Consider the following 14,970-nt stretch of genomic DNA (forward strand, 5'->3'; position numbering starts at 1 on the left):
AGGTGGCTTAGTTGGTAAGGATAGCAAATCATCCAAAAAAACTCCTAGAATTTTTCTGGTATGTGGCCAGTGGAAGAAAGAACAGTTGTTATAAGATGATGTTAATGGATGAAGATGATACATTGGTAACTGCTGCAGAGGACAAAGTTGAGGTATTCAGTGAACAGTTCATCAGGATATTTCATCCTTATTATAGTGATATCATGAGAAGATCAAGTATAGAGGAAATGGAAGAGGATAACTTGAGCAACAAGGAGGTATATTAGGAATTAAGTAAGCTTGAGGTCCTTTAGGCAGTAGGATTGGATGACATGTTACTATATGTCTTAAGGCAATGGTCCAGGAAGTAGCCTTGTCATATTGTTTAATAAGATTCTTACAACAGCAGCTGTCCAAAGAGAGTAAGAAAGAAGTTAAAATTTTTCCACTTCACAAAGGTGGTGATAAGGCTATGGCTACAAATTATAGGCAATCTATATATCTGGAATTGTGGTTAAGGTATTGCAGATATTAGTAATAGTTAGATTCAGAAATGTGTTTTTAACCGCTATATTCTCTTTATGACAATACAGCTGTTAAATCCATGCTGTGATTGTCAGCATGGGTTTGTTAAAGGGAAGTCGTATTTTGCAGATTTGATTATGTAATATAACAAGATGACAAATGAATTGGACAGAGAGAGAGAGATGCATATACAATGGTATACTTAGATTTTGCAAAGGCTTTTGATGGATTGACAAACAACAAGCTGATAACTAAATTCAAACACATTGGATTGGATTGAATAACAGTTTAGTGAGCTGATAGATGACTGGCTGTCAAATAGGTGTCAGCAAGCTGTATAAGGAAGTGTAGTAGGCCAGAAGAGCACAAAATGAAAGAGGAGAGTCATTTGTGCCATAAGGATCTGTTTTGTGGCAATTGTTGTTCAACTTATATACTGATGATATTGAGATGGGTTTAATTAGAGCCTCCCCCAGCACAGTCAGTATAGATAAAGCCTTTTGATTGGAAAGATCTGAGTATGAATCCCATATAGGATGTGAAGATCCTTTATCAGGGCTTTTCAACTGGAGGTGAGTTAGCCAGTCTCATATGGGAGTGGCAGGATTTTTCCTCCCAGAAACTCAGGTTTTCCACCCTGCATCCAGGAAAACTGGCCAAAAGGGCAAACACACAATTTAGAGACAAAATAATACTTGACATAGGACTAACCACCTTATCCTCAAATTACGGTTACAAAATCCAAGGATGCTTGGAAGGTTGTGGGCACTTAAGTGCCTCTTAGAACCATTGATGATGATGATGTCTAGGTTTAATTGGAGATATGCAACTTTTGTAGATGATGCAAAACTGGGGAGAACAGAGAGGAGTCAAGCAGATGGTATGGCCTTACAAGAGGACTTGAATAACTGTATATGAGTAGACAAGTAAGTGAAACTATGAATTCAATGTTGCAAAGTGTGAGGTGATGACATTGATAGGCAACAATGAAATACAAAAGTATACACTTGCTTGGGAAATTTTGAAGGAGTTAAGAGATCTAGGAGTGGTGAAAAGGCCTGAAGTTCAGAGGTCACATGAACAAATTATGAAGTTATCACATCAGATTATTAGGCAATGATGCAGAAGGTGTTGACATACAGGAATAAAGAAGTTATGTCACGTTGTATATGGCCTTGATTATTCAGATCTCATATGGCTTGTTTGCACAGATTTGGTCACCTGGTTTTTATGGTAATGTGTATGTGGTTTGAATACAGATTGAGAGAATGCAGTTTGCAGTGACAGTGAATACAAGAGAAGATGTTGACGTGCATCTGAAATTTGTCACAAGTGGAGGCGAGTAATTTTATATGACTTCAGTATCGGACTCCAAGGGGAAAAAATGATGTGGGGGGAGGGGAAATGGAATTTACATAGATACTAAGAGTTATTGGAAGTTTTTTCCACTTGGTTAGACAATCAATTTAGTTTAATCCTTTATCCAAGTGTAAGCAAACAAAGTTTGGACCTGAAGTATCTTCAGGAATGAGGCAACTCATGGTAAAGGTGGACTAAGTTCTCATCACTTGTCTTAGTATATCCCATAATGCAAAGCACATCTCCTTGCAGACATGTATAATGCTATGCATTAAGGGAGGGGGCCACTACCCAGACCAGTTTCGACCTTTATTGAGGTCTCATCAGTAAAGTATTGAGGTCTCATCCACTTGGTTAGACAATAATAAATTTACTTTAATCCTTTATCCAAGTGTAAGCAAAGAAAGTTTGCACCTGAAGTATCTTCAGAAATGAGGCAACTCGTGGTAAAGGTGGACTAAGCTCTCATCACTTGTCTTAGTATCTCGCATAATGCAAAGCACATCTCCTTGCAGATGTGCTTTGCATTATGTGAGATACTAAGACACTGACTAGACCTCAACCTTTATTGAGGTCTAGTCAGTGCAAGCCAGACTCAGAAGTGGTGATACTAAAGTGGAAGTAATAGAGAAGTCGTATTTACCTATACGAGTTGCCAAAAGGTGTCTCACCTTATTATTAAATAATTCTAAATTAGAGATAGATGCTGGAAGTTTTTTCACTTGGTTAGACAATAACTTAACCTGGATAAAGGATTAAACTAAATTTATTATACACACTAAGAGTTAATTATCAAAACGGCCTGTTTGTTGGTTAGCATATGATGATACAATGTCTGTGAGGCCTATAGGGCAGGTACAGCACCATTTCTTTATCCTCAGTAGTATAAAGATGTTAGTTATAATCAGTGCTTTTTTCTGGAAAAAAAGGTGCCAGTACTCACCATGAAGATGTTATTACAGCAACTTCCACACTTTTAACATATCCTCCAGTATACCCTTGTTGTCTCTAGATCGCTTCTTGCTTTTGGTATCAACTGCAGAATGATGACCTCGGAGCAGTCATGAGTCCACATATTTGCTAGGGTTAAACTGAGTGAGAGGAGGTCCTACTATCCTGATGAACATCAGTGCAGAAGTTGTCCGTACAAGCAGAGATGACCTAGATGAAGTTACTATAAGATTCATCTGAGAGAAACCCCTTTCACATTCAATGGAAGATATTGCAATTGTGCCCAAAGTGTACTTTAGAGGAATTAGTATGTCCAGGACTTTATTTTCCTGAAGATATTCGCAGAAACCACGAACTGCTTCTCTTTCATTTAAGCGAAATTTGCGTGTTAACTTTTTAATTTCAGCTTCACCAAATGTCAGATGCTTCCCAGGATTTTCTGGCCAATACTTGGAATCTAAAATCTTAGCACATTCAGACAAATCAGCATCGTCTCCTTCAAGTAGACACTTTCCAACAGCTTTTTTCAGACTTTCATAGAAAGCAGATAAACTCATTGCATGACTGTGTCTTTCATTTTTGTGGAGCTCAATCCCTTTGAACTTCATGTTCTTCTGACTTTGAAGAGAAATACTGTAGTACGGACCAGGATTTTCAATTCTTTCTTCAAAAAGTTGAACGGTATTCTTTATCTTCCTGTTTGCTTTGTACAAGTCAATATTTCTCTCTTGGAAATCTAGACTTAGTTCACTAAGTTCTTGGAGAGCATCACACATAAGGCCCAAATCAAGAACAAACTTGCATGACGTTATTTTTCTTAAAAGGCCCTCATAAAGAAAGCAATCTGTTTTGGTTCTTCTGCTGTCTTCTTTTGCCTCCAGTGATGGACGAGGGCTTTAAAGTCTTGCCACACTGCAGAAACAGATGCGAATGCTAGATGCAACCCAGCGAGTGCTTAAAATTCTGCCAATTTTAAGAAGTTGAAGTTCTAGAGTCGCTACACATTCCTGTTCCCTAGCATTCTTAGGTGAAGCATGATAAGTCACATAAAGTTTGTCCATGAAACTCTTAAAGCGATTCACTCCTGCCACATTGTTCATTGTGTCACTAACAGACAATTCAAGGTGATAGCTAGCATGCCAGAAAATAGCACTAGGAAACTTCTCTTGCATTAGCCTCCATATGCCATTACGCACACCAAACAACACAGCTGCAGCATCACAAGTTACAGACAATAAATACGCCTTTAAGTAATCTTCAGATAATCTTAAACACTCAAGATGACTAATTAAAGAGTCTAGAATTCCTCTAGCAGTTAAATCTGATAATTCGATCAAATCTAGGAAAAGACTCACAGGAGCCGAAAGTTCAGGAAGAACTACAAACTACACGCACAATAACAATCGTTGTTGTGTTACTCACAGTTGTCGATTCATCAATAAGTAATGATATTTTGTTCTTGGAGTTCACTATATTGTCTATTAATGTCTATTAACTACTTATTTTTCTCATTTCATTTGTGATGTGGCTCACAATGTTAATGCAAGCATTTGCAGAATGAAGAATATATTCCATGTCTAGGCCATTAAGTTCCTGTAAATTTATTTCGTCTTCAAAGTTGTTAAATGATTGATTTCTCCTCGCAACTTTGTAAGCAGTTCGAAACACTTTTCCTGTTACACCTTTATTATGAGACAAAGTATTTGGAAAAACTTTATCCAATGTTTCGTTTTTCGCTTCAGATTTTATTTTTTGGTACGCTTTGTGCACTGCACTCTCCTTATGATCGTAAATCGTTTTTCTTAATGACATTAACTGTTGTTTGCGAGATTCTCCAAAATAACTGATTTTACCATTTGCCCACTCTGCTGAAATTTTCGTTCCTATGTGTTTATCGATGGCAAGACTTCCGACATCACGACACACTTTACAGCCCAACATTTTATTCTTGACATACAGCCACTTGTTCCTCTCACAGAAGTCATTTTTCTGCAAAAGTGTCCAACATTCAGGCCAATCATTATCAGAATCTGCTTCCTTTTGACCACGTGGATCTTCGATCTTGGTTTCGGGATCCTCTTCGCCAAGTGTATTTTCGGTGCTAGTTTTCTGTTTTACAGGATCACAAGTAGATTCAACAATTTCTGCTTCTTCAGCCTTCCTTTTTTTTACTCATTGGCATAAAGTAACTACTTATTTTACTCATTTTGAACAATGATTGCACTGATTTAACTTAGATTATTTCAAAACTCATGCGAACACCTGCCTGTTGCAGAGTGAATGTAGAACTGATAAACTGATATTGGAAGCAATCGGAAGTGAACACAACTTCCTGTTTCCAGTTGCATACCAACCTATGAAAGAGGAAAGCAGGGTACCAACTTATGAGTAATCAAAACTGAAAATTCAATTTATGAACACAGTACTGTTGGATTCTGATTATGTAGAGATTAGAGTAATTATTACGAAAGGACTGTACAATGATAGTTATGAGGATCGGCTGAGAGAATGTGGACTGCAGAGTTTGGCAGATAGAAGAAGGAGAGGTGATATGATTGAGACTTTTAAACTGTTGAGAGGTGGTTACAGGGTTGACACTGGGGAGTTCTTTCGCTTGGTTGATCAGCGGGAAGGAGTGATGACAAGAGGCCATCCCTGGAAGTTACGAAAGGAAACTGTGAGCAAGAGGGTAAGGAGTGGTTTCTTTGTGTGGAGGGTGGTTGAGCCGTGGAATGCATTGCCTGATGGAGTGGTAGGAGCGAGAACGGTCAGTGACTTTAAAGAGTGGTATGATAAACTTTGTGTTTCTCAGGGGGGACCTCCCCTCGATGAGTCTTGACAGACTTTATGTCTTAGGAAGGACCTCCCTCGATGAGTCTTTTGACTCCTTGGAGGCTTGAATAATAATAATAATAATAATAATTATTTGCTTCAGAATCCAACATGATCTTCCATCACAAAGGCTAGACTTGTAAATATTATTTAATGTAAACAACTTATTTTACAATTTAATATTCATATAACTACTTTAATTTTGTCTAATATCTAATTATTTAATCAAAGATATATGAATTAATAGTGAAAAGACTGTATTAAATATTATCAAGCTATTTAACTTATTTCTATGTTAATATAGAATTTATATTTGATAATTTAACTGCGCATTAATTGAAATGTAAATATTCTCTATTTATTCCTGTTTGTAAAGTTTAACGTTATGTAATAGTTCAATTTTATTATATTTTGTTTGGTTGTCATGGAAACGTATGTAAGTGAACGAGCACATTTTTGGAACAGAACGTTGGGAGAAAGCTGAAAGTTTACTAAAAAGGAATTAGTTAAAGAGATCACGAGAAGAATTTAGGCGGGAAAAACGGATATAAAAAGCGAGGAATGCTGGAAAAGAGAGAGCATTAGAGATTTATTAGAGAGGGATTGGCATTAGGTTGGAATCGGAGCATTCGTCATTCGAAAATCACAGTGCGATAATAGTGAGCCGGCAAGTCACTCAAGCAGCTAAATAAAGTCTACTAGTCGAGAAGCGGTTAGCTTATAAGTTTTGGAATAACAAATAAAGCTACGGAAGATAGCTAAGTGATTACGGATAGACTAGCGATTACTTGAGTTGAGATTTAATTTCAGGGCTGACCTGTCAAGGACACACAGAATCTTGAAATAAAGCACGGAGTTAGTAGAATAGTAGAGGCTGTAAAAATTGAAGTTTACCGTTAGCTGTGCTTAGAATTATAGTACCTAAAGAATTAATCGAATGCTGGAGGAATGAACAACTGTGCATATAAAAGCTAAAGTTAAGGAATTATTGTGTATTGCCTTATTTCATGAGTGATCAGTAGTACTTTATGCAACAACGTTTGTTTATGTGTATTGTGACGGATGATTAATTCAGTTATTGCTTAGAAGAATTTATTTAATGAGTGCCGTTTACTGTTTAAAGTGTTTACAGTTATAAAAAGTGTTTGCACATAAGTAGATGAAGAAAGAAGATTATCGGTAAGAATATTCCAACTATTAATATCCCTATGCAGAGATGTGAGTGTGTTTCATCCTAGAATTTCCTTATGTTAACGGTAACAATTGTGAAGGTTAACTGAAGTGTAAATTTAAAAGTGTTTGCTTGTAAGGAGGTATTACTGCGATTTTATTGTAATTGGAACTTGAGGAACTGTGAGAAGGACTGTATTAGAGATAACAGATTTACCATTGTATGAGTTGAATGATTGAATTTATCTAAGGAGTTAAAATATGTGTGATATCTTAATTACTGAATTAAAGTTAACTGCAAAATTTGTGATTTTAAAATTAAATGTTTGTTTTTGTTAATGAAAAGTTGTATTTTGCCTGAATCTCTTTTACTGCACCATTCATAAAACATTCGAACCAATGCGGGTAAATTAAGTAAGTCAAATATACTCGGCCAGTATATATTTTAAGGAGAGATAGTTGAAGGTTGATTTTTCTTCAATTCTTGAACTAATTCAGATATAGAGTGGTGCAGCCTATAAATATAAATTTTCTCTATATTTGTATTAGAAATCAACTAGCAACTAATTATTTTGTTTAAGAACATCATAGTGACTAACATGTCAGATCCAAAGTACAAATTTAGAAGAAGTAGGATCCAACAGTACCATCTACCAGAATATTTATAATATTTATAATACATTTTGCTGTCAATAAATTGCAAATTTTTAAAACTTAAGAAAAAAGTGCCATGACCTGAGTTTACTGAAGACGAAGGGGGGGGGGGTGGAACAAAGTCTGCAATCATTATATGAGAACAGCTAACTCACATGACCTGAGTTTACTGAAGATGAGGGGGGGGAGGTGGATGGAACAAAGTCTGCAATCATTATATGAGAACAGCTAACTCACCTTCAGGATTTAAACATGTCTTTCCAACCAAAGGAATTTGTTGAAACCAAGCAAGCAACAGAAGCTCGAAACATGCTGGTGAAAGGGGGGGGGGGTGACTTGGGCTTTAAAAGTGCTAGATCTAGTGATATAAGGAATCAAACAGCATCAGATGATTTATACATAACAGGTAATCGCATCATTGGAAGTTTCTCCACTTGGTTATACTATAAATTAAAGATATTCAGAAATTATATACTTGATTTAATCCTTTATCTAAGTGTAAGCAAACATGTTTGCACCTGAACTATTTTCAGGACTGGGGCAACTCATATAAAAAAGCTAATGACTTCACATCATTTGCCTTAATGATGCTAATATCCCATAATGTAAAGCGCATCTCCTTGCAGACAAATATAATGCTATGCATTATGCGTATATGTTATGCATTATGCATATATTGTCGGAGGTGGAGGAAATAAGAGATCTGGGAGTGATGGTGGATAAGGACCTGAAATTTAGGGGATACATAGCCAAAATTGTGAAGACAACACAAAGGCTTCTGGGAATGTGGAGGACAGTCACTTTTAGAAGTAGAGAGATTCTTGTTCCATTGTATAAGGCTTTGATTAGGCCACACATGGACTATGCCCAGATTTGGTCACCTGGTTTTCAGAAGGATGAAGAGATGTCGGTAATGGTCCAGATGCAACTGACTAAAGGTATCTAAGGTGCAACCTCTGAAATGTTGAGTATGAGAAAAGATTGAGAAGATGCAACTTGCAGAGTCTGGTAGACAGGAGGAAAAGGAGGAGATATGATAGAGACCTACAAGTTGGTAAGGGGTTGTTAAAGGATCAATGCTGGAGAGGATCTACAGCTTGAAGATCAGTGGAGAACCAGAGGTCATCCCTGGAAACTGTATAAAGAGAGTGTGAGTAGGGGAGTGAGAAGCAGGTTTTTTTCAATCATTCAGAGTTGTGAATGATTGGAATGCCTTGCCTGAGAGTGTGGTGTCTTCAGAAAATTTGAGTGTGATTAAAGCACAGTGTGATGAGCTGTGTGTATGATAAAATGACATATTAATAATAATAATATGTCCCAGTCTTGAAAATGATTCAGGCGCAAACTTGTTTGCATACACTTGGATAAAGTATTAAACCAAGTATATAATTTCTTGGTATCTTTAATTTATAGATAATCACATTGCCTTCAACTGCAGACATTCATCCTGGAATCTTCACATGAGATGTTGTCAAATGTAACATATTAAGTTTAGGGGGCACATTGCAAAAGTAGCTAAATCAGCTCCTCAACTCACTTGGTTGTTGAAAAATACCTTGACGAGCAGAGACAAGCAAGTTATTGTACCTCTGTACCGAGCCCTGATAAGACCACATCTCGACTACTGTGCCCAGATTTGGTCACCTCGGTTCCTTCTTGATGGGGAGAAGGTGGAGAGGATCCAGAGGCGAGTGACCAAGATGATAGCAGGTCTATGGAATGAACCATATGAGAACAGGTTGAAGATTTGTGGGTTGCAGAAACTAGTTGATAGGCGGAAAAGGGGAGATATGATTGCGACATTAAAATTGCTAAAAGGATTCTACAGGATTAATTCCAAGGATATTTTTGAGATCAGGACTGGTGGTGGGAGAACTAGGGGACACCTATGGAAGCTGGGCAAGAGTGTGGTTAGCAGGTTAGAGCTGGGTTCTTTACTTTTAGAGTGGTAAATGAGTGGAATAAGCTGCCAGAGTCTGTTGTGGGTGCTATGACAGTGAGCGAGTTCAAGGCAAGGTATGATAGATACTGTGAGAATGTCGAATAGTTGTGTGGACATGATGTTTAGGGCCTCCCTCGATGAGTCTAAGGACTCCCGAATTGGAGTAGCCCGAAATAATAATAATAATATACCCCTATAGGAGCAGACCGATGAAGGGAGAGTGCTGGTTGTATTATTATTATTATTATTATTAAGAGAGAGACCTCCATGGAGTCAGGGACTCATCAAGGGAAACTACATACTACACACGCCAGCTATCATCCTTGTTCTTGAATTAATTCACACTGCTTGCACACACACATCCGATGGCAATCCATTTCAACCATGCACCAATCTACAAGAGAAAACTAGATCTCACCTCCTTCTTGGCAGCATTAATTCTCAGCTTCCAAAGATGCCCTATTGTCCTTTCTCCACTCTCCATAGAATGAAAAATTCCATTATCTGAAATCGCGTGTGATCCTTTCAGAAGTCTCAATCATATCGCCCCTCTGTCTCCTGTTTGCTAGTATCTGCAGCTTACAATTTCGTATTCTGTCTTCATAATAAGTATTCCACAATCGTGATATCATTTTTAACACTCTCCTTTGCACTCTCTCCACTGTATTAGAATCACAACAGAAACCAGGAGATAGACATGCATACATAGTCCAAGTGAGGTCTTATGAAGGCCTTGTAAAGAGGTAAAATGGCATCTTAATCTTTACATCTCAGTTTGTTTCAGCATTCTAATTATCTTTTTGCAATTATAATTATATCTGCAGTCTTTGCTACATGACCTCTGAACTTCAACTTCCTATCTAGTCACACTCCCAGATCCCTAGCCTGATCAGTTTCTTCTAGCATAATCTCACCAATATAATACGACATTGGATATCTAATCACACCAAAGTATATTTATTTATTTATTTAGCGTATGGCTACCAAAGTATATGACTACATTTACTGACATTGAACTGACATCCATTTTCCCATAATCACAATTATACTCTATTCAAATCATTCTACAAGTACCATATCAGCCAAATTCCTGATCACCCTACCTATCTTTGCAGCATTACAAACACCTGTCAAATCCTTCCCAATGTCACTAATTTACAGATTATCAGTGGACCAAGGATGAATCCTTGGTCCACTGATAGATTGGTTTCCTTAAATCTTGCATACTCACATTGTCCATATATATCACTTTTTGATATCTGTCCATCAGCCAACCTCTTATCCATGCTAATATTTTATAATACAATCCCATATTCTCCAATTTATGCAACAGTCTTCCATGCTGTATTCTGTCAAAAGCCTTAGCAAAATCCAAAAGTATCATGGTGTATCTATTCCCTATAGATTACAAGCTGTCTGCCATATTGATAGAACTTTGCTCAGGTATGGTCTCCTGGATTTCTTAAGAATGAGGAAGCAACAAAGAATCGGAGGTGAGCAACAAAGATGGTGAGGTTATCTGTGGAATGTTCCCTATGAATACTGACTGAGGGTGGTTTAGATTGCAGAAGTTGGTCTATAGGAAAAAAAGACAGGATATGATAAAAACATTTAAGTTGCTAAAAAGGTTTTATAGGTTTTAAGGCACTACATTCCACTCAACAACGCTTCATGCAATTAATCTTCTACTCACTCCCTTACTCATATCCTCCTTATACAGCTTCCAGGACTTTGTTCTACACTTGTCTCCCTCTAATCTACAAAAAATCTCCTCCACATTAATTATTAATCATGTTAATTATATTATTAATATAATTAAAATATAGATTAATATATAGTAATATGTAATAATATAATAATAATATTATATATTATTATTATTAGGTTCGCACGGTTAGCCTAGTGGCTGTGTGCTTTGCAACCATATGCCTGGTGAAGGAGTGTCCTAGATTCGATTCCCGTCGGTGATGTGAGGAGCTGAAGGATCTTCCTCACCATAGCTAAGTTAGCCGGTCTTGGGCATGGACAATAGGGATTTTCCCCAGTTTGTCCTGGGGTTTTTCATCCTGCAAAGCAGGCAAACCGGCCTTGAGAACCCAACACTACAGACACAGGATACACTAGGGCACAGGGTTGACCACCTTATCCTGTGAACGGTTTGAGGTTTGATGATTAAACACCGCAAGGTAAAAGAGGGAAAGGAAGATGAGATGAGATGATGAGATTATTATTATTCAACTAATAATTATTATTATTAATAATATTAATGCGTTAAATTTGTTTCCTCTTTGATATGCATCACTCTTCTGTCATTCTTATGAGCTTTGATGTTGCTGTTGAAACAATATTGAAAGTCAAATAGAAACAGTACGTCTACAAATAAATGGATTGTAAACATTTCCGATCGCCCATTATCCACCGCTGAAACCAGTGCTTTAGCAAAGGGCCTTGATTTTTGCTGTTATTCCTTCAGGCATTACTTATCTTGATTTCTTACATAATATAGAATGCAATTTGTCAGGACTTCCTAGATGCTAAAAAACTATATTTTGAAGTTGCGACTTCGTTATTCAAAAGCAAATTACCTCCATGCAATTTATAAAATGCTGAAATTAAAGGTCTAACTTCTTTAAGAAAAGATAATACAATATCCATTTCTAAGGCCGATAAAGGAAAAGCTATTGTAATTATGAATAAGACTGACTATGACACAAAAGTATCCAGCCTATTAGAAGACACCACAACCTACCAAGAGATCACACGTAATCCTACTAATTCGCAAATTAAACAGCTAAATAAATTACTTGATGAAGTTATAAGTTGGGATCCCAACTATGTGGATAAAATACACACATACTTTGGAAGAACTCCTCGTTTTTATGGACTCCCAAAAATCCATAAAGAAGGCTGTCCTGTATGACCTATCGTAAATTGTATTGACTCTCCAACTTATCGGATTGCAAAAGTATTATCATGTCCCTTGAGTGCTCTCACTGGTCATTCCAGATCCTATATAAAAAACTCAACAGATTTTCTTGAAAAAAATCAAGGATATAAAAATTTCAGATTCTGAAATATTAATCAGTTTTGACATCATTTCTCTGTTCACCAATACCCTTAACCGACACAGTCAATTCATTATATGAAGATTACCCTGCAGATATTGCAAGGATATTCGAATATGTCATCCACTCAGGTTATTTCAGTTGGAAAAACAAAATCTACAAACAAATTGAAGGCACTGCCATGGGTAGCCCTCTGTCCCCACCTTTGGCAAACTACTATTTGAAACAATTCGAAGATACTATGTTCTCATTCATTCATCCTCAACCATCTCTTTGGTACTGTTACGTCGATGATGTTTTTGCTGTTTGGACACACACTAAAGATGAACTTTCTACTTTTCTACAATGGATAAATAACCTTCACCCACGCATCCAAATCACTATGGAAAAAGTAAACTGTGGTACTTTACCATTTTTGGACATCCTCCTTACTAGAACGTCTTCTGGTACCTTATCTACAAGCGTCTTTCTTTTGAAAACCCACTTTTACTGGCAGATACATTCACAAAAAGTCTGCGTACCACATGTCTCAAAAATTTGCCATTCTTAAATCTCTAATTCATAGAGCACATAAAGTTTGCTCTTCCCCAATAATCTTACAACAAAAACTTTCCATCATTAAAAAGTTAATGGAATCAAATGATTACAACTCCAGTCAAATCCAACAGATACTTGACTCTTGTGTTCCAACACCTACAGTTTCTTCAACAGTCTGCAGAGTTCCTATTCCGTACATTCCAGGAATCTCAGAACCTATAGGTAGAATTCTGAAAAAGTATCAACTGATTCCAACATATATTCCTATCAACAAAATTTCTTCTTTATTACCTTCTACAAAGGATAAACTGTCTTCTCTATCTTTGGCTGGCATTTACCAAATACCTTGCGAATGTGATGTCTCTTATTTTGGAAAAACTGGCCGTTCTTTGGAAAAAAGAATAAAAGAACATCAATATTATATTGATTATAACAAACCTCTGAAGTCTGGTCTGGTGCAGCACAGTATTGACTCTACTCATAGTGTCCAGTGGGATAAAGCAGTTCTCCTCCATAGATGCAGATTCAAATATGAACACTTATCCAAAGAAAGCTGTGAAACTATTTTACACTGACCGAATTTAAATAGATATGACTGTATGTCTCTCTCAAAGATCTGGGAGACTTTTATCTTATGTAAAAAACCATTTATCTTAATAGATTAAATTTGTTATTTCTATTATTTCCTAGCACGTGGTAACAATTGTATTTTAATAGATGATCCACCGAACGTTTGCCTGTATTCCATTCCTATTACAGTTACAGACACTGAAGATGTACTATTATTTTTTGTATGAAATATTTGTCTTTTTACTAATTAAAGATTTCACTGTGGTTTTTACGTGTTACTTGATTATTTAGTCAAATAGAAATCAATATACAGAATTTTTTTTTTTTTACATTTTTTGATTATTTTAATTATTTTTAAAATCAAAAATGAGTTCTGGTTTACATACAATATATGAGAGTCCACTATCAGTGCCAGCATCCCAAGGATATAAGTTCATCACTTTTTCTGAAACCCAAGAGCAATTTTTGAGACATAATTCAAGTGCACTGACTCCTACAATCCAGTCAGGACTAGGACCAAGCATAGTTAACAATGACATTAAGTGATGATGTCTGTCAACCCGAAAAACTGCAAAAGTTTTCCCATTCACATTAGGATACCAGAGTCCTCTTGCTTTAATGATTGTACGAATCTTGTTTGACTAGAAAATAAAAAAGTATTTTATGCATTTTAATATTCTAGTATTAAAGTATTTCAGTATATTACAAGAATTAAATTCTAGTATTTATTTTGCATAAGAATATATTATACACTTTAGTTAAAAAAAAAACAAACTAATAAATAAATAAAATAAACACAGATGTAGAAAGTTTTTTACCTTGGGTATATACTATGTTAAAGATACCAAGCAATTTTATAAGCTAGGTTTTAATCCTTTATCCCAAACAGACAAGTAAGTCAAGTTTGCACCTGAACATAGTTCAAGTCTGAGGCAACTCGGTAAAGGTGGAGTAAGCTCCGATCACTTTCCTTAGTATTTTCCCATAATGCCAAGCACACCCCCTTGCAGAGATCTATGATGCTATGCATTAAAGGGAAGGGCCACTACCCAGACCGGTTTCGACCTTTATCGAGGTCTCGTCAGTGGGAGCCAGACCCAAAAATGCCAAGGTTGAAGTAATGCAGAGCTTATAAATTTTACCTCAACAAGTTGCCACAAGGTGCTTTGACCTTATTACATAAAAATCTCAGCATGAGAGTAAGATGTAGAAAGTTTTTACCTTGGGTATATACTATGTTAAAGATACCAAGCAATTTTATAAGCTAGGTTTTAATCAACAGACAACATATATACTAGCATTACTTCAACCTTGGCATTTTTTTGGTCTGGCTCCCACTGACGAGACCTCAATAAAGGTCGAAACCGGTCTGGGTAGTAGCTCTTG

The 14,970-nt window shown here is 36.5% G+C and overlaps 1 protein-coding gene across 2 annotated transcripts in view; it reads right to left on the reverse strand.

Moving 5' to 3' along the window:
* LOC150105231 (spondin-1-like) overlaps positions 1 to 14,970 on the reverse strand; it is a 716,059-nt gene that overhangs the window by 429,884 nt on the left and 271,205 nt on the right. For both annotated transcript variants that reach the window (XM_090395547.1, XM_090395546.1), the window contains exon 7: positions 13,971 to 14,225. In XM_090395547.1, the coding sequence (XP_090251673.1) occupies positions 13,971 to 14,225 (255 nt within the window). The remainder of the gene's footprint in view (positions 1 to 13,970; positions 14,226 to 14,970) is intronic.

Source organism: Typopeltis vanoorti, chromosome 7, assembly GCF_054136105.1.
Source record: "Typopeltis vanoorti isolate ZY-2024b chromosome 7, IOZ_Tvanoo_1.0, whole genome shotgun sequence".
Lineage (NCBI taxonomy): Eukaryota > Metazoa > Arthropoda > Arachnida > Uropygi > Thelyphonidae > Typopeltis > Typopeltis vanoorti.